The sequence below is a fragment of the Pongo pygmaeus genome, chromosome 19 (assembly GCF_028885625.2).
Source record: "Pongo pygmaeus isolate AG05252 chromosome 19, NHGRI_mPonPyg2-v2.0_pri, whole genome shotgun sequence".
In the NCBI taxonomy this organism is placed as follows: Eukaryota; Metazoa; Chordata; class Mammalia; order Primates; family Hominidae; genus Pongo; species Pongo pygmaeus.
The window spans coordinates 77,144,151-77,164,876 of record NC_072392.2 but is presented as its reverse complement, the minus strand read 5'-3'; the positions used below and the strand labels follow the sequence as shown (position 1 = coordinate 77,164,876).

Below are 20,726 nucleotides of genomic sequence, written 5' to 3'. Positions count from 1 at the left end.
GATTGGTAGTGAGGCCAGCAGCTAGCATGTTTGCATTGAAAATGGGTGTAGTATGGGTGATAGTCATTGAATTTTTTTTTGAGACGGAGTCTCGCTGTCGCCCAGGCTGGAGTGCAGTGGCGCGATCTCGGCTCACTGCAAGCTCCGCCTCCCAGGTTCACGCCATTCTTCTGCCTCAGCCTCCCACGTAGCTGGGACTACAGGCGCCCGCCACCACGCCCGGCTAATTTTTGTATTTTTAGTAGAGACGGGGTTTCACCATGTTAGCCAGGATGGTCTCGATCTCCTGACCTCGTGATCCGCCCCTCTTGGCCTCCCAAAGTGTTGGGATTATAGGCGTGAGCCACCGCGCCCAGCTGACAGTCATTGAATTTTTATAGTTACCTTTTTTTTTTTTTGAGATGGAGTCTCTCTCTGTCACCCAGGCTAGAGTGCAGTGGTGCAAGCTCGGCTAACTGAAACCTCCGCCTCCCGGATTCAAGCAATTCCTCTGCCTCAGCCTCCCAAGTAGATGGGACTACAGGTGCATGTTACTGTGCCCGGCTAATTTTTGTAATTTTTGTAGAGATGGGGTTTCGCTATGTTGACCAGGCTGGTCTCGGACTCCTGGGCTCAAGTGATCTGCCTGCCTTGGCCTCCCAAAGTGCTGGGATTACAGGCATGAGCCACTGCTCTTGGCCTGGAAAAAATTTTTCTATGTTTTGCTGCATAAAGAAAATGAAAAGACAGGCCATAGACTGGGAGAAATAATTTGCAAAACATATATCTTATAGAGCACTTGTGTCCAGAATGTATAAAGAACTCTTTTTATTTGTGTGTGTGTGTGTGTGTGTGTATTTAATACGGACACTGTCTATGTTGTCCACACTGGTCTCGAACCCCTGGCTCAAGTGATCGGCCTTCCTCAGCCTCCCAAAGTGCTAGGATTACAGTTGTGAGTGACCATGCCCAGCCAAGAACTCTTAATAAGGCAGCCCGGGCTTGGTGGTTTATGTCTGTAATTCCAGCACTTTGGGAGGCTGAGGTGGGAGGATTGCTTTAGCCAAGGAGGTCAAGGCTGCAGTGAGCCATGATTGTGCCAGTACACTCCAGCCTGGGTAACAGAGTAAGACCTATCTCAAAAAAGAAAATAATAATGATAATAAGACAATCCAGGCTGGGCATGGTGGCTCATGCCTGTAATCCCAGCACTTTGGGAGGCCAAGGCAGGTGAATCACCTGAGGTCAGGAGTTTGAGACCAGCCTGGCCAACATGTTGAAACCTCGTCTCTACTAAAAATACAAAAATTAGCTGGGCATGGTGGTGGGGGCCTGTAGTCCTAGCTACTCTGGAGGCTGAGGCAGGAGAATTGCTTGAACCTGGGAGGCAGAGGTTAAGGTGAGTGAGCTGAGATGGTGCCACTGCACTCCAGTCTGGGTGACAGAGCAAGACTCCATCTCAAAAAAAAGACAGTCCAATTAAAAATGGGCAAAAGGTTTGAATACTGTGTCAGAGAAGATATAGTAATTACAAATAAGCATATAAGATGCTTGATATCATTAGACATAAAGGGAAGTACAAGTGAAAACCACAGTGTGAAACTGCTATACTTCTGCTAAAATGGCTGAGATCAGAAACGCTAACAGTACCCAGTGTTGGTGAGTAGGTGGCAGATTTAGAACTATCAAACATTAGGGCCAGGCGCTGTGGCTTATGCCTGTAATCCCAGCACTTTGAGAGGTCGAGGCGGTTGGATCACGAGGTCAGGAGTTCGAGACCAGCCTGGCCAACATGGTGAAACCCCATCTCTACTAAAAATACAAAAAATAAGCCAGGCATGGTGGTGGGTGCCTGTAATCCCAGCTACTCGGGAGACTGAGGCAGGAGAATCACTTGAACCCCGGAGGAGGAGGTTGCAGTGAGCCAAGATCACGCCATTGCACTCCAGAAAAAAAAAAAAAAAAAGAAAAAAGAAAACAATTTGACAGTTCCTTTTTTTTTTTTGAGACGGAGTCTGGCTCTGTTGCCCAGGCTGGAGTGCAGTGGCGCGATCTCAGCTCACTGCAAGCTCCACCTCCCGAGTTCGCGCCATTCTCCTGCCTCAGCCTCCCGAGTAGCTAGGACTACAGGCGCCCGCCACCATGCCCGGCTGATTTTTTGCATTTTTAGTAGAGACGGGGTTTCACCGTGTTAACCAGGATGGTCTCAATCTCCTGACCCCGTGGTCCATCCGCCTCGGCCTCCCAAAGTGCTGGGATTGCAGGCGTGAGCCACTGCACCCGGCCGTTTTGTTTTGTTTTTAAGGAAACTTCACTAGCAGGAAAACAATTACTTTAAAAATTAAACATACACTTTACCATATGACCCAGAAATTCTACTGTTAGGTATCTACCTAACAAAAGTAAAAACATGTCCACACAGAGACTTTTTTAAAAAGCAAAATCTTTTTACTTTTAAAAAGCAAAATCTTTTTACTTTTAAAAAGTAAAATGTAATTTACTTTTTAAAAGTAAAATCTTTTTACTTTTAAAAAGTAAAATGTTGGCTGGGCCCGGTGGCTCATGCCTGTAATCCTAGCACTTTGGGAGGCTGAGATGCGTGGATCATGAGGTCAGGAGATTGAGAACATCCTGGCTAACACGGTGAAACCCCGTCTCTACTAAAAATACAAAAATTATCCAGGTGTGGTGGCAGGCGCCTGTAGTCCCAGCTACTTGGGAGGTTGAGGCAGGAGAATGGCGTGAACCCAGGAGGCGGAGCTTGCAGTGAGCCGAGATCAGGCCACTGCATTCCAACCTGGGAGACAGAGCGAGACTCCGTCTCAAAAAAAAAAAAAAAAAAAAAGTAAAATGTTTTTACTTTTACATACACAAAGACTTGTGTGTGACTGCTGCCAAAAACTGGAAACAGCCGGGTAGGGTGGCTCACGCCTGTAATCTCAGCACCTTAGGAGGCCAAGGTGGGTGGATTGTTTGAGCTCAGGAGTTCAAGACCATCCTGGGCAACGCAGTGAAACCCCATCTCTACAAAAAAATACAACAACTTAGCCGGGCGTGGTGGTGTGCGTCTTTGGTCCCAGCTACTTGGGAAGCTGAGGTGGGAGGATTGCTTAAGCCCAGTGGGTGGAGGTTGCAGTGAGCTGAGATTGTGCCATTGCATTCCAGCCTGGGTGATAGAGTGAGACTCTGTTTCAGAAAACACAAAAAACAAAACTGGAAACAATTCAGATTTTGATCAACTGTCCATCAGTTAATGAATGAATATATAAAAGGTAGAACTATATCCTCATAGTGGAATGCTACCTAGCAATTTAAAAAACTATTGGTACATGAAACAAAATGGATGAACCTCAGAAATATGCTAAGTGAAAGAAGCCAGAGACATAAGTCAACACATTGTATCATTCCATTTATATGAAATATCTAGTAAAGGAAAAACTGTAGAAATCAACATATTATATGGTTCCATTTATATGAAATATCTAGTAAAGGAAAAACTATAGAAATAGATTTAAGGCCAGGCATGGTGGCTTACGCTTGTAATCCCAGCACTTTGGGAGGCCGAGGCGGGCAGATCACGAGGTCAGGAGTTCGAGAGCAGCCTGGCCAACATGGTGAAAACCTGTCTCTACTAAAAATACAAAAATTAGCCGGGCGTGGTGGTGGGCACCTGTAATCCCAGCTACTTGGGAGGCTGAGGCAGGAGAATCGCTTGAACCTGGGAGGCGGAGGTTGCAGTGAGCCGAGATTGCACCACTGCACTCCAGCCTGGGCGACAGAGCAAGACTTCGTCTCAAAAAAAAAGAAATAGATTTTAAAAAGTAATCTTGGTGGCCCTCCCAAGCCTAAAAGGCACATTCTACACTTTCTCTACTGAGGGCAGCTTTTATTGGTTCTCTCCAGTGGTTTGGCAAAAACCATAAACTTACTAACTTGGAATAATTGGGCCATTTATAGGTGTATAGTCATTTGCAAAAATATGTGGGAAAATTTAGATTTGTACAGCAGCTAAATTGAGGGTAGAGTGATAATCGTTTGCTTTACAAAAGAAGGCATATTCATGTTCTGCATGAGTTTTCATGACAAAAAAGGGCAAGGTAATCTCCCTCTCGCCACCCTCAATTTTGAGCAAAGGAAACACTTCTAGTTTCTTTTATTGAGAGCGGTCTCCCCCATTGATGGAGACCCCTAATTGATGGGGTCCTCTCTAGGAGATTTTATCCCATTTGTACAGCTTCCTGGTAAAAGCAGATCCATGTAGCTGAGTCCGGATCCCTAAAGCATTACTGTAGGTTGAGTATTTTGGGGGCAAACTGAAAATACATACAGTCAGCTTACAGTCATTTCTGCTGACTTTTCCAAGTGCCCCCTTAACATCATTTAGCATTTGGGATGTTTGCATTAGAATTGAAATAGAGAATTGTCTATTCCATTCTCCTTTGCTTTTGGAGCCTTTAGGGGAGATTGCACTTGCACAACTGGTATTTTGGCGGGGGTGGGGGGTGTATTTTGAAATCATTGTTCTATAGCCAGTGTGTCATTGTTACTCAGCCTGTCTAAAGAATCACTTCTGGCTGAGATTTATATCCATTTTATTTTCTCTCTGGCAAAAATTCAAGTGGCTCTTCTTCCAGCTTTTTTTCCTCCCCTTCTCTAGCTTAATTTGTCAGTTCCATTCTTAAACATTCTGCATAGATGCCTGGTTTCCTGAGCCAACTCTTGTCTCTTACTAAATGGGGTGATGTTATGTTTTTAAGCTGCTATGTAGGTGACAACGACATTTTACTCTTTGAGCGTTCAGACTATCTAGTCAACACAAGCTTTATAGAAGCAGCTTTCTCTGACCCAGCATTCGGAGATGATTTGGATTTTCAGGAATAAACGTTCTTAAAGGGGATTGAGGTTTCAAAGTGAGATCTTCCAGCCTGCTTATAAGGTAATTGCCCGCCTGACCACTAGATGCTTCCCAGGAGCTCTGCCACCCTCCAGTTTTTCCTTCTTTTCTTGAAGACTTCAGATTTTTTTTTTTTTTTTTTTTAAATAGAGGCAGGGTCCCACTATGTTGCCCAGACTGGTCTGTAACTACTGGGCTCAAGTGATCTTCCTGCCTCAGCCTCCCAAAATGCTGGGATTACAGGCGTGAGCCACAGCGCTGGCCGACTTCAGATTTTCTTAAGGCGTTGTTTGGAAAGCAAGATTCAAGGAAACTCCTCCTTAGGTTGCAGTGAGCTGAGATTGCGCCACTGCACCAGCCTGGGCCACAGAGCAAGACTCCATCTCAAAAAAAAAAAGGAAACTCCTTGTTACCAGGGTTTTTTTGGTGCTTGAGTAAGCGTTGCTTGTTGCTGCTTAAAATACATCATCAGCAGCTCTTTCCATAGAAACTACAAGGCTTTCTTGTTACAGTTGGGATTGCCACTGCTTGGAATGCTGTCAGCCTGTGTGTTTATTTGTCTGTAAAGTTATAGCCTGGTGTGGCCAGAATGGCAGCCAGTCTTGAAAGATTATATATATATTGCTGCTGTATTTGTCTCTCTCCATGTCCTAGAGATCCTGTGAAAAAGGAGCTCTGGCTTCAGATCACTGCAGTTTTGCCATTCTTCCCTCTCTTACCCAGGGAGGCTGAAATGACAGCATGAGCTGGCCGCCTGTGCTCACTCCCGCTCCTCCTTCCTAAGACAGTCTTTGAAACTTGCAAGGACAAGAATACCCATGGCAATTGAAGGCCTCCTTTTTTTTCATAGTCAAACCTAAGCCTTGACAAAGTGCTTAATTTTATAAACAAAGAATTAGACACTTGGTTTACTTCCTCTGCTATAAAACTATGCCTGGAGCCGGGCGTGGTGACTCACGCCTGTAATACCAGCACTTTAGGAGGCTGAGGTGGGTGGATCACCTGAGGTCAGGAGTTCGAGACCGGCCTGGCCAACATGGTGAAATCCTGTCTCTACTAAAAATACAAAAAAATGGCCAGGCGTGGTGGCTCACGCCTGTAATCCTAGCACTTTGGGCGGCCCAGGTGAGTGGATCACGAGGTCAGGAGATCGAGACCATCCTGGCTAACATGGTGAAACCCCATCTCTACTAAAAAACTACAAAAAAATTAGCTGGGCGTGGTGGCAGGCGCCTGTAGTCCCAGCTACTCGGGAGGCTGAGGCAGGAGAATGACGTGAACCCGGGAGGCGGAGCTTGCAGTGAGCAGAGCTTGAGCCACTGCACTCCAGCTTGGGCGACAGAGTGAGACTCCGTCTCAAAAAAAAAAAAAAAAAAAATTAGCTGGGGATGGTGGCGGGCACCTGTAATCCCAGCTACTCTGGAGGCTGAGACAGGAGAATCGCTTGAACCCAGGAGGCGGAGGTTGCAGTGAGCTGAGATCGTGCCATTGTACTCCAGCCTGGGCAACAAGAGTGAAACTCAATCCGAAGAAAAAAAACTATGCTTAGTTTATGGTTTGGTGGATCACTGTAAAAGCAGAATATAAATGTTTGAAGATTCCAAGCATCAAGGTACTTTTGGAACATGCTGTAGGTATGGCCCCCCATTTTTTTTTTGAGACGGAGTCTTGCTCTGTCACCCAGGCTGGAGTGTAGTGGCACAATCTCGGCTCACTGCAGTCTCTGCCTCCCGGGTTCAAGCGATTCTCCTGTCTCAGCCTCCTGAGTAGCTGGGATTACAGGTGCACACCACCACACCCATCTAATTTTTGTATTTTTAGTAGAGACGGGGTTTCACCATGTTGGCCAGGTTGGTCTCAAACTCCTGACCTCAGGTGATCCGCCCACCTCGGCCTCACAAAGTGCTGGGATTATAGGCGTGAGCCACTGGGCCCAGCCAGTGCCTCTTTTTATTTAAGGAACTGATGTTTGGGGACAAATTGTGTGTTCTCGCGTGTGTTTGCACATGTGCTGCAGCATTGTTAGACTCAGCTGTTTATGTTCATGAGTCTGAAGAGTCTCCAGATTATTTGTTGGACTTTTAAGATGCATTATTTGCCTTTAATTTGTTTTAGCTACCTTGTCTAGCACATTTGTTTTGTCTTACACTCAAACAAATTTGTACCTCTGGAATCTCTAGCAACCAGTAGTGTGGGGTAGGGATCAGAAATGTGCTGGAGAGGTGATAGGGATTGACAGGGTAGAAGTTACGAGATTGTAGTAGACTACCAGATTTTACTGGATTTTCTTTTGATCAGTTTGTGGATGGTTCCACCAGAGGGCAGTGAAGGAACAGACATGATGTAGAATTCAGACTTCATTTTTCTCAAAAGCAGGACAGGGTTGCCTTTAGCTGAAGTTAAAGGTGGACAGCGTTTATGGTTAGATTTACTTGAGTCCTGGCTCCCTATGTGAGCACAGATAATGATTCTGTAAGAGTTTTTAGAGTCTCAAATTGTGGTCTGTGAAGGTGTGGTATGAATTTTTAAACTGGAGGCTCTAGCACAACAGGTGATAAATCCTAATTTTTGCCTTGAAATGGAAATTTGTGTGTGTGTGTGTGTGTATATATATATATATATACACACATATACATATACACTTTTTTTTTTTTTTTTTAAGAGACAGTCTCACTTCTTTGCCCAGGCTGGAGTAGAGTAGCATGATCTCGGCACACTGCAACATCTGCCTGCTGGGTTCAAGTGATTCTGCTGCCTCAGCCTTCTGAGTAGCTGGGATTACAGGTGCGCACCACCATGCCCGGCTAATTTTTGTAATTTTAGTAGAGACGGGGTTTCACCATGTTGGCCAGCTGGTCTCGAACTCCCGACCTCAATGATGCACCCAGTTAGAAGTGTGTGTGTGTGTGTGTGTGTGTATGTATGTGTGTATGTATTTTTTTGTTTTGTTTTGTTTTGTTTTTTTGAGACAGAGTCTTGCTCTGTCACCCAGGCTAGAGTGCAGTGGCGTGATCTGAGCTCCCTGCAGCCTCCTCCTCCTGGGTTCAAGCAATTCTCTGCCTCAGCCTCCCGAGTAGCTGGGATTGCAGGAGCCCGCCACCACGCCTGGCTAATTTTTTTTTTGTATTTTTAGTAGAAACAGGGTTTCAACCATCTTGGCCAGGCTGGTCTTGACCTCCTGACATCGTGATCTACCTGCTTCGGCCTCCCAAAGTGCTGGGATTACAGGCATGAGCCACCACCCCTGGCCGGAAATGTATATATTTTTAAATCTCTGACCATCATTTGCCATCACATAGTCCCCCAGCCACACTCTATAATGTTAAAAGTGCTTTATTTTCTTCCTAGTGCTTATCACTGTCTGAAATCACCTTGATTTCAGTTACTTGTTTATAGTCTGTCTCCCCCACCCACTTCAGGCTATATTTAGCCTAGCATAGTGAATGTCTGGCATATGGTAGGTATGCAGTAAGTATTAGAAGGAAGGAAGAAACGTTTTCTTGGAATACCAGTAACTGTTCAGGTATGTTGTGGATTTTTAAAATTTGTTTCACTTTTCATTTCTGAGAAAACAGAATCTGTCCAAACAAGTCTTTCCTGGCCTCCTTTCTTCAGCTTAGGTCCTGACTGTTGGGAAGAATGAAGATGAATCCTATTCTGAGTCTCTTTCCTCTCTTCCACCCTAGCTTGCCAGCAAAGCACGGACAGAGAAAGAGGAGAAGCTGAGCCAGGCCTATGCAATCAGTGCTGGTGTCTCTCTAGAGGGCCAGCAGCTCTTCCAGACCATTCACAAGACGTGAGTTGGGGGATCGGAGAGGTCCTTTGTCCTGGGGTAATGCTACCTGGTTGTGCTGTCTGGTGGCAGGCTTTTGGGTGGTTGTCTTCCTAAAAGTCTACTGGGGAAGCTGGGTAGGGTATTGGCAATACGCCAGTATCCAGAGGTGCAGGTGCTGTAGCCCCCTTTCCACACAGAAGAATAGTGTAATCACAGACAAGTTGTCTTCTCTGGTCTTTAGTTTCTTGTTTGTAAAACTTAGTTTTGGATGAGATTATCCCTAAGGATCCCTTCTAGACCTAGTAGTCCATAACTTAGAACTAATGATTTCTTCTCTTTGATTTTGTTGTTTTGTGCCTTTCTTTAAAAGCTGATGCAGTTTTATTAAGGGAAAGTTATATCTATATCACTTTTCCCAATGTAGATTGGGATGAACACAGGGAGTTAGAGCAGGCCACCTTCTTACCACCTCTTAAAAGACATTTTGTTGGTCGGGTGCAGTGGCTCACGCCTGTAATCCCAACACTTTGGGAGGCCGAGGTGGGCGGATCACCTGAGGTCGGGAGTTGCAGACCAGCTTGACCAACATGGTGAAACCCCCATCTCTACTAAAAATACAAAATTAGCCAGGCGTGGTGGTGCATGCCTGTAATCCCAGCTAGTTGGGAGGCTGAGGCAGGAGATTCGCTTGAACCCTGGAGGTGGAGGTTGTGGTGAGCCGAGATTGTGCATTGCATTCCAGCCTGGGCAACAAGAGCAAAACTCCATCTCAAAAAAAAAAAAAAGACATTTTGTCACAGCAGAAGTCATTTGACTCTCCACTAGCTTCCCTAGCTGCTGAAAAACTGGAACATTTGACACCCCTCTCTACTCCCCCCCCACCCCACCCCCCGCACCACACTGCCGTCTGTTACTCTGTTTAACCACCCTGGATCTGGTGCACAGATGGCAGCTGGCATCAGAGCTGTTTGAGGCCGTGGTGTGAGTATCTGAACATTTACAGGTATGTGAAGGAACTCCCAGTTGCATCAGCTGCCCTGGGGCTTCCCAGTTGTGAACTGGAATGGGTTTTCCCAGTCTGGCAAGTGCCCAACTGTCTGATAATTGAGAAGGGCCAGTCTGAAGAGCAGCTCCCATTATGGGTGATAAGGGTCAGAGTAGAGATCATAGTAAGATGGGGAGTTTGTTCTCTCTCTCTTTTTTTGAGTCGGAGTCTCACTCTGTCCCCAAGCTGGAGTCCAATGGTGCAATCTTGGCTCACCGCAATCTCTGCCTCCCAGGTTCAAGCGATTCTCCTGCTTCACCCTCCCGAGTAACTGGACTACAGGCGCGCAGTCCCACGCCCAGCTAATTTTTGTATTTTTAGCAGAGACAGGGTTTCATCATGTTGGCCAGGATGGTCTCGATCTCCTGACCTCATGGTCTGCCCGCTTCGGCCTCCCAAAGTGCTGGGATTACAGGGATTACACGCGTGAGCCACCGCGCCTGGCCTCTCTTTCTTTCTTTTTTTTTTTTTTTGAGACAGGGTCTCACTTTTATTGCCTAGGTTGGAGTGCACTGGTGCGATTTTAGCTTACTGTAGCCTCGATCTCCCCGGCTCTGGTGATTCTCCCACCTCAGCCTCTGGAGTAACTGGGACTACAGACGCATGCCACCACTACCGGCTAATTTTTTGTATGTATTTTTAGTAGAGACGAGTTTTTGCCATGTTGCCCAGGCTGGTCTCCAACTCCTGGACTCAAGCAATCTACCTGCCTCGGCCTCCCAAAGCATGGGGATTACAGGTGTGAGCCACCGCACCCGGCCTGTTCTCCCGTCTTTCTAGAGGTGATATTTCTCCCTAGGCCAATGGTTGGCAAACTATGCCAGCAGGCCGCATCTGCTCATCTGTTTTACCTATTGTCCATGGCTACTTTTGTACAACTATGGCAGAACTCAGTGCTAGTTGTAACAGATGATATGGCCTGCAAAGCCTAAAATGTTTGCTAAGAGACCCTTAAGAAAAAAGTTTGCCAGCCTCTGCCCTAGGCTGCTATCTTAGTTTGGATTCTTGAGGCCACCATCACATTTTTATGACTCTCCAGGTCTCTGATGCTTCAGAGTAACAATTTCCGGGCTCTGCCAAGAATAAATGTGCATGAGTTTCATTGCTTTTCTAGCCAGTGGCACCCAAGGAATGTTTCTTGGCTACTATATGGGCTGCTGGCATCTAGTTGTTGGCTGAGTGGTGAGCTGGGAACTTGGGATCAGCCTTCTGGAGTTATTTATTCATCAGACAGGAGATGTGGGATGCCCCCAAGAGGTTACATTTTGTCTGCTGTCTTCTCCTTCCAGCATTAAAGACTGTAAATGGCAAGAAAAAAACATCGTAGTTATGGAAGAAGTTGTTATTACACCCCCATATCAAGTGGAAAACTGTAAAGGCAAAGAGGGGAGTGCACTGAGCCATGTACGCAAAATAGTAAGTAAAGGAGCCTTCAGACTTTAGGGGAGAGAGGATGGTTCCTCGGGCCTTCAGTCTTTAGCACCAGACCAGTACATTGTGCTACAGTCTCTGCCTCCTCTAGCAGCCCTGTCTGGCCTCCCTGCCTTCCCTGTACTGTGGGGCCCTGCAGCTCTTGCTTGGCCACTCCTGTGGGAATGGAACCACTGGGTGGTGTGGAATGAAGTGAGTGGGTGACCGTATGTCCTTTGCTGGCTTTTTGGAATTAGCAAGACTGTTCCATGGTATTGGGCCTGAGCAGTTTCTCTCATCCCATATTGAGTTTTTCTTTTTTAGAGACAGAGTCTCGCTCTGTCGCCCACGCTGGAGTGCAGTGGTGCGACCTCAGCTCACTGCAACCTCCGCCTCCCGGGTTCAAGCGATTCTCCTGCCTCATCCTCCCGAGTACCTGGGACTACAGGCGTATGCCACCACACCCGGCTAGAGATGGGGTTTCACCATGTTGGCCAGGCTGGTCTCGAACTCCTGACCTGAAGTGATCTGCCCACCTCGGCCTCCCAAAGTGCTGGGATTGCAGGTATGAGCCAGCACGCCTGGCCCCATATTGGGTTTTTCTTAGCTGCAGGTACCCTTCTAGAAAGATCTGGTTAGTATAAATCAGTTGCCATTGGTGTCTGTGACCCTATATATGTCACTGGACTTAGGATTTTTTAAAACAAACTTACAAAACACTCCTGCTTTTTTTTTTCCTCTGAGGAACATTGAGAGACCAACATTGTAGATGTAGAAGGTATGATAAGACTGTAATTCCCCCACCAGCTTTTCATTTTGTACTCGTGTATAGAAGAGAGGAGGAGTTTCGGTCATGATAATCTCCCCTTATTATATTTTATAGTTTAGTTTGTAGATTCACCTTCTTCTAGTCAATCCTAGTGGAAACTGCAAAAAAAATGTGGCTGAAGCAGGAGGCCCTGGCCTACCTTGTGATTGGAAGGCCAATAGACAGCAAGGGCAAAGGTGCCTGGATATTACACGGGCTGGACAGCCAGGATGGGGCTGTGGAAACCTGGGTTGGATTGTTTGGGAGACCTTTCTTCCCCATCTCCTTTATTGACCTGAGTTGCCTGGTCTTTTTCAGGTTGAAAAACATTTTAGAGACGTGGAAAGCCAAAAGATACTGCAACGTTCACAAGCCCAGCAACCACAGAAGGAGGCTGCCCTGTCATCCTGAGTCCATACACATGGAGGACTCTTCCAGCATCCAGCCAAGGAGGCGCTGGTGGTGGCTTCAGCGGAGGCAGGCCGGGGGAGGGAAGGGATCCTATATGTCCTGTTGGCTCTTAACAAAGAGTCAGCATTTCCAAATCTTAGACTTGAACAAAGAAAACACCCAACAAAAAAGAACAAGAGAATAATTTAAAAGTTGAATCATTACTTGACTAACAGACTTCGGTCCACCATGTCCTTTTCACAGCCCTCTTCTGGAACAGTCATCTTGTTAATTTTATTTTTGAAAATTCTTTTCCCACTCTGCCCTTTTACTTCTGACTTTCCTTTCCTAGTCTGTTCCTGCCATTCTGTTTTTATAAGTGGCTACACTTGCCTTCTGAATGATTGAAAGAAACTTTTACATCTTTCCTTCCAAAATAAAAGTAACAAGCTGACTGTGATTCTTAAGTTGAGACCAGAGCAGCAAACGTCTCACTTTAAATTTTTTGTTTTCTTTTCCTTTTTTTCTTTTCTTTTCTTTTTTTTTTTTTTTTGCACAGGGCATGGCTTGAATTAGTTTTATTTTTCTTAACTTTAAATATATATATGAAAATATATATTAAAATGTTCTCTAAATATTTTCTGCTTCTTGCAGGTCTCTTTTTACTAGATCATGGCTGTTCTTCCCACCTCATCCCTCTGAAAATAAAAATGTATTGCCCTCCCCACCATCCATCATAGCCAGGCCACTAACTTGACTTGGTGCAAGAGATTCTTGCTGCGAACTTTGTAGAGCCAGTGTGCAGATAGAATTTGGCTTTGAGGGTTCCTGATGGCTTTTTAGTCTTTAACTGTGTGTGTACCAGTCTCACATTTGGCCCAAACCTCAGGATTCTCCCTCTGCCTGTCTTACTTCATGGTACTAGAAGAACTTCCTCGCCACTCTCTCCACATGAGAGAGTCAGCTTCCCTTTCTCCTGTGCCTCTGCAGGAAGAACTCTCTTGCATGGCACATCTCAGCTCCTGTTTGGGGATAGTTTTCTTTGATAAGAAACCTGGAGTCCATTTACTCTGACCTCTCTTTAAATCTATATCCAGAGCCACTAGCCCAGGAAAAAGCTTGGGTGACCCATAATTTCTCTTCTCCTTTTGTCCTCTTGCTCTTATGCCCCACCCCAACTCCCCTTAAATTTTACAAGCTTATGACAGTTTGTATGTGCTCAGCCAATGAGCAGAAAACCTGGAAAGAATTTCTGGACTTTAGCCCACCAGTTTGTCTGGTTGACTAACCTGCTGAGAGCTAAAATTGGCACCCATTGCCCCATGCCTTCAGGCAGTCTCCTGGGGCAGAGTATGCCACCATCCGAATATCAGGCACTGAGTGGGATGTGGGTGATGCTCACATGACTGGCTAGAGCTTTGGGGGTGGGGTGGGGGTTAACTACTATTTTTTTGGCCATGATCTCTTTCCCCTTCCTTTTTTTTTTAATTAAATAAATGGATCAAAATTAAATAATTCAAGCCCTGCCTTCAAAATGAAATTTTTTTTTTAGTATTATTTAGCAAAAACAATAAAACCCAAATTTTTTTAACCATCACTCATGTCTCAGGTTTGTGCGTCCTTTAGAGGCCCCAGGGGAGAGGATCCAAGGTACCCTAAGACGGTATGTCTGTCTGGTTTGACCTTTCCCTTTAGAGTCTCTTCTTCCTACTATTTACCCTCTCTTTTCACCCCCAAGGACTCATCCAGAAATATAATGCAGGGTGTAATTTAAGATGGGGGTCCAGGGTTTGGAGTGGTGTGTAGGTGGAGTGTGGGGAAAAGGCTGTAGTCACATACATAGAACAATTTTTGGAGGCACAAATGGTCGGCAAGCTGAGAAGTAAACTTTCAGATCCACCTGCTACTGATCAGAACTTGATTTAAAGAGCTGAGCCTTTGATTTAGCCTACATGGGAATGTAGACTTAGAGAAGGTGAGAGAGGGAGAAGGGAAGAGACCTTGTAAGATCTACAAAGCCTAAGAGATACGATGAAACGAGTGAAGGTGATTAATTAGTGGGAAACAGCAAGCCTGGGAGGAAGCTCTTCATCATGTGTCCCACATCTTCCTGTCCCCCCCATTAGTCTTAATTCTGTAAATGGGGGGAAGTGAGTACCAACTGGGTTTGGCAGGAAGCACTTTTGACTCCTTAGTTTTAGTTGCTAAAATGATGTGGAACTTTAAGCAGTTCAGGAGGTGGAGTTAGTGTGGTTGGAAAGGCAGGCAGTGATGTGTGGAAGAAAGAACAAGGGCTTTGATAACTTCATTCCTTATGTTGTTCCTGGATAAGTCATTTCATCTTTCTTAGCCTTAAATTTCCCAACTGTAAATGTGGAAATAATATCCATCTCCAAGGGTTGATATGAAGGGTTAATAAGATATTTTAAAAGCTTAATACTTAGAAAGTGCTCTGTAAATGTTAGTATAAATGTTAGCTTGATCCTTGGATAGTTAAATCTGGAGGTGAGATTGGAGTAGATGATTTCCAGAAGTTCCGTGTTTGCTTTAGAAGCCTTAGTTTAGACCAGGTGCAGCGGCTCATGCCTGTAGTCCCAGCACTTGCGAGGCCAAGGCAGGAGCTGAAGACCATTCTGGGTGGCTTAGTGAGACCCCCCCATCTCTACAAAAAATAAGTTTAAAAAAAATTAGGCAGATGCGATGGTACATGCCTGTAGTCCCAACTACTTGGGAGACTGAGGTGGGAGGATCACTTGAGCCAGGGAGGTTGACGCTGCAGTGAGTTGTGATTGTACCACTGCACCCCAGGATGCACTCCAGCCTGGTGACAGCAAGATACTGTCTCTTTGAAAAAAAAAAAAGGCTTTGTTCAGATGGTATTTTAAGGGAGGCTAATTAATATGTAAAGCACCTGGGCAGATCTGGTTCAGGCAGGGGTAGGGGTCTCAGAGCCGTGCCCTCGGTCTCACAGATCTCACCCCTTAACCCTTCCTTGGAGTGCCTAAGGAATGCTTTTGATTATAATTTTTTTTTTTGAGATGGAGTTTTCCTCTTGTCGCCCAGGCTGGAGTGCAATGGCGCGATCTCGGCTCACTGCAACCTCTGCCTCCCGAGTTCAACCAATTCTCCTGCCTCAGCCCCCCGAGTAGCTGGGATTACAGGCATGTGCCACCATGCCTGGCTAATTTTGTATTTTTAGTAGAGACTGGGTTTCTCCATGTTGGTCAGGCTGGTCTCAAACTCCCAACCTCAGGTGATCCACCCATCTCGGCCTGCCATAATGCTGGGATTACAGGCGTGAGCCACCGCACCTGGCCTTGATTATAATTTTCAAAACTATTTTTCAGAATAGAGAATGAGTTCCACTGAGGCCAAGTGACTTGTCTACAGTACCCCTCCTGCCTGTGATAGCAGAGCTGGAAGAAGGCCCGAGGCTTAACACTCATGGGTTCCTAATGCACTGGGACTTTCCAAAGTGATGGCATGCGTACTGCTCACTTTTGTTTGCCATAATGAGGCTGGAACACGGGAGACTAGTGAGAATGGCAGAAATGGCCACCTAGATTGAAAGCATATTGAACCATGGAAGAGCGTGGTGCAGAGAGCTTACATCTGTGATGCAGCCTGGACAGTAGTTTTGCAGTGTCTCCTCGGCTTTGTTTTGGGGTGTTCTCCTTTCTCCCCAAATATACACACACACACACCTCTACACCCGGCACCTGATTATCTCGCCACCACCATGCACACGCCTTTGGAGTTACTGCTATTTAGAGCACCCAATTATTGTATAAACAGCCTTACCATAGTGAGTTGATACTGAATCTGTGCCATTCAAGTCTGAGCAGCTCATTACTGATTTCTGTTTGGTGTTTTGAAAATTTGAAAATTGCTCAAGCACTTCAATATGAGTTCAGTGGCTCCAGCCTGTGAACTACTGATTGAGGAGGGTAAAGGCTCCCTGACATATTTGAAGCTAAGAATGTGTGTCTCAAAATCTGTTCTCCTGTTGAGACATACTGGTAAAGGAAATAGAGGCATTTCATTCATACACACATCGAGTGTGCTGTCCTGCGTGGTATGGCGGCTACAGCATGGAGGGTACTGTGGTGAGAATGTGTAGTGCTGGAAGCTGAAATGTACAGGATGAGTGGTAAGGACAGTGGCAGAAGTGGGAGTGTGGGAGGGAGCTGGTTGCCTGGTTGGAGGATGTTAGATTTACATGGTAGGTTTGCTTTCCTATCACTGCTGGAGGCCATCAGTGCCAGAGAATTCCTCTTTAAGAAACTTGCAATCGGCCGGGAGTGGTGGCTCACTCCTGTAATCCCAGAACTTTGGGAGGCCAAGACGGGCGATCACGAGGTCAGGAGATAGAGACCATCCTGGCTAACATGGTGAAACCCCGTCTCTACTAAAAATACAAAAATATTAGCCGGGCCTGGTGGCACATGCTTGTAGTCCCAGCTACTCGGGAGGCTGAGGCAGGAGAATCACTTGAACCCAGGAGGTGGAGCTTGCAGTGAGCCAAGATCGCGCCACTGCACTCCAGCCTGGGCGACAGAGCGCGAATCCGCCTCAAAAAAAAAAAAAGAAAAACTTGAAATCATCTGCATATATTGCCTAAATTTTAGGGGTTTAACATAATCAGATAAACAGTATGAAGTATCTGAAAAAGATGCTCTTCGGCTGCCATCCACTGGTGATACATTGTGTGGCTGTAATAGTTTCAAAACAAATTTTTTTTTTATGTTATAAAAACCTTACACAGCCAGGCGCAGTGGCTAACGCCTGTAATCTCAACACTTTGGGAGGCCGAGGTGAGTGGATCACTTGAGGTCAGGAGTTCAAGACCAGCCTGGCCAATGTGGTGAAACTCCATCTCTACTAAAAATACAAAAATTAGCTGGGCGTGATGGTGTGCACCTGTGGTCCCAGCTACTTGGGAGGCTGAGGCAGGAGAATTGCTTGACCCGGGAGGCAGAGGTTGCAGTGAGCTGAGATCGCACCACTGCACTCCAGCCTGGTGACAGAGCGAGCTCTGTCTCAAAAACAAACAACAAAAAACAACCTTATGTGGCTCATTACAGAAAAACTAGAAAACAAGGCAGACATTTTCATCTACCACCCCCTAAAACATTGTTAACATCTTTTTTTATCCTTTCACGTTCTTTCCTATACAAATGATGTTTTCTAGATTTTTAGACACCTTTCCTTGCCCTTTGTGTTTCTGAAAGTGCAGTATATGATGTCAAAAGAAACTTGCCAACTGGTTCCAGTCCACAAAGTTAAGTCAATGGTATACTCCAATTTATTAGCATCTTAGAATTGATACATATATAAGGTAAGGGGCTAGATGATCTCTAAGATTACTTCCAACCTCAGTGATCTCTATCTTGCTCTACAGTGCCCTGTTTCAGGGCCACCCGTGAAGCCATTCTTGACAATTGGAATGGAAACTGATTCCTTCAATAATTTGTTTCTGTCACTCAGGTCATTTGGCATGTATGAGTTGCCCTTTGGGTATTTGTTTAGATTTATCTTTAGTGGTCTATCGGGGTGTCTTGAGGCTCCAAGGCAGGGAAAGTTACTCATTGTGTATTTGCTAGCACCCAATTGTTGAGACAGAACGGAAAATAGAGTTTTTAAAGTCATTAGCATAATAACTGGATGTGTTGCCTGAGTCAATATGAAAAGTGATCCAGGAGTAGGTTTTGAGGAAAGCTTAGAGTTCAAGTTTGGAAAGAGGACAAACAACCAATAAAGGATACAGGGGAAGAAAGAGAGATGCACCTAGTTCCAGGCCGGAAAGCAGCAGAAATCTACCTCAGGTTTCTCTAGAGCAGACTCTGGCAGCTGGGACCAAGTCTGGTCAGATTGTAGTCCCCCTTCCTGTCTGGCCTCTCCCATTTTTCTATAATTTCCAGTTTTGTTGAAAAGTCTAAACTGGAGCTAAGTTTCTTAATTGGCTGGGTAAGGTGAGGCTAAGGCATATTTCCAGTGACTAATCAACTAACCTCTCCTTTTTCTTTGGTCCTCTGGTGCGGACTCCTGCAGTGTTAGACAAGAACTTCTTATAGGTCTTTCGTGGAGGGACCAGCAAGTGATGGATTCTTTTACTAATCTGGCCCCTTTTATTCTGGTCTGTCTCCTAGCTTAAAGTTGTTGCTTATGCTTACTGGAGGGAGGGGCGTGTATGTCTCTAGAGAGAATATTTATAGATGGCCACTGAGATGTGATTTCAGCTGAAATCTGAAGAACAAGGTGCTAGCCAAGAGTGTTCGGATAGAGGGAACAGCAGGTGCTAAAGTCAGGTTGACAAGAGCTTGGGATGTTCAGGAACTGACAGAAGACAGGCAGCTGAAGCCTGCTGAGCAGAATGATAGAGAAGTAGGTGGAGCCAGGTGGTGCAGGACCTTACAGTTATCCTAGAGCCTGGGTTCTTTGGCATCATGGGCAGCCATGGGACTTTGTCCAGTATCAGACAGTGGCTGCGGAAGCAAGGAGGCTGCTGGGTTAGGGGTCGGTGCAGCAGTCTGGGTGGGAGACAGTGGTGGCAAAGAATTGGTTTCAGAGCTGACAGGACTTGATGCACTGAATGTGAGGGCAAGGTGGTGAGGGACAGAGAGGAATGAAGGATGCCTTCTAGGTAGGTGGCAAACAATAGGAGAGGAAGAAGTCTGTGGAAGAATCTGGAATTTTTGAATTGCCATTTTGTCTTGCCCAGGAAACACTGAAGAGCAGATGGCAAACGGGCAGCTGGATAACAAGCCTGGGCTTAGAGAAGCGTGGGATGGAGTTAGACATCCAGTGACTGTCACGTCACCTGTGAACTCTGAGAAGACAAGAGTTTGGGATCTCTGGCCACAGTGGGTAGATTTGCCCCAGGTAGGAGGGGCCCTTCTTTCCTGACAGGGCAGTGCTAGGAGGTGAGTCTGTAGATTTGTCAGGGAGGTGAGGGTAAGTGACTTCCTGTCTGGTGGCCCAGTTAACCTGAAAGGGGAATAGGGTAAGACTGTTGAGTGCCCTTTTAGAGATGCATGCTCATGAATTTTGGGGGTAAACAGGCACCCATTGTATGCCTCTGCCAATCATGTCGAGTGTCCTTAGTGCAGACACAGAGAAGGTGAATAGTTGGGTACAGCCAGGTTGAGAGACGTGTCCAGTCTGTACTGTGGAGGGAGAGGGGAGTTGAGCTGAGGATATTTATGAAAGGGAGTGAGTATAATATGGGATCCTTCACTCTTGTAAATGTGTGCTGTCATCATGTACACTTCAGTTTTGTTCAGATGAGACTTTTCTGAAAGTGTCCAGCTGTAGCCCTTACGTACTGGCTCCAGGCAGGACATGTAGCCATGTAACTCAGCAGTCAGTGTCGACGGTGCAAACAGGATGCTTCCCATGCTGGAGCTGGTATCGGAAGTTTAGAACAGATTTTCTAGCACTTGATGCCAGGCTCTTAGAGTTTATACAGTATAGTCCTGCCTCCCACTTTACATATCCCCTCTATAGCATCCTCAGCAGACTGCCTGTACTTGAACTTTCATTGATGGGGCGCTCATTACTCAAGGAGGCAACATGTGGCAGCTGTCCGTGCCCTTCTTGACCTCCAGTGGCGGCTCACCATTAGAACTAAGGCTAATGCTCAGGTGTCCTGCATGGTAGTCCCTCTTTCAGGGGTTTTTCTTTTGCTGGCAGCCCCTGGGTGAGGGGCACGGGCATTGCTAAATTGGCAAATGTGACTCAGAGCTATCTTCTCCAGTCGGATGGCTTTTGAAGGATGCTTTCCTAGTTCTTGAGTGTGGTCCCAGCACTGGACGTGGTCTGTTAGCACACTGGGACCTTTCCTGCAACCATTTACTGCAATGTTGGACATTATAGCAACTAGCTTCTTTTGGCAGATATATCACACTGTTGATTCAGTTTGATGTGATCAGCAAAATCTGCCCAGACTTCTTCACAGAAGTAGCTATTATGCCAAGTCTTCTCCAGCTTGTGTAAGTAGATTTTAGATTCCTAAATACTGAATTTTATATTTATCGCTGTTAAAAAAATTTTTTTTTTTTTCGAGATGGAGTATCACTCTGTCATCCAAGCTGGAGTGCACTGGTGTGATCTTGGCTCACTGCAACATCCGCCTCCTGGGTTCAAGCGATTCTCCTACCTCAGCCTCCTGAGTAGCTGGGATTACAGGCATGCGCCACCACACCTGGCTAATTTTTGTATTTTTCAGTAAAGACAGGGCTTTGCCATGTTGGCCAGGCTGGTCTCAAACCCCTGACCTCAAGTGATCCGCCCACCTTGGCCTCCCAAAGTGCTGGGATTGCAGGTGTGAGCCACCGCACCCAGCCTGTTATTAAATATTTTTAACCAACAATTTTAACCTATTAAGGGCTTTAAAAAAAATCTTGATTCTATATGCAGTCTACTA

The 20,726-nt window shown here is 45.9% G+C and overlaps 1 protein-coding gene across 2 annotated transcripts in view; it reads left to right on the top strand.

The window, feature by feature from the left end:
- LSM12 (LSM12 homolog) overlaps positions 1–13,898 on the top strand; it is a 32,004-nt gene extending 18,106 nt beyond the window's left edge. Inside the window, exons 3-5 of one of the 2 annotated variants that reach the window (XM_054457802.2) lie at positions 8,560–8,669; positions 10,983–11,109; positions 12,230–13,898. In XM_054457802.2, coding sequence (XP_054313777.1) covers positions 8,560–8,669; positions 10,983–11,109; positions 12,230–12,322 — 330 coding nt within the window. In that variant the 3' untranslated portion in view covers positions 12,323–13,898. Of the gene's footprint in view, positions 1–8,559; positions 8,670–10,982; positions 11,110–11,427; positions 11,665–12,229 lie in introns of those variants that run through there. The other variant, XM_054457803.1, reaches the window with a different exon arrangement.
- Positions 13,899–20,726: the final 6,828 nt, after the last annotated feature.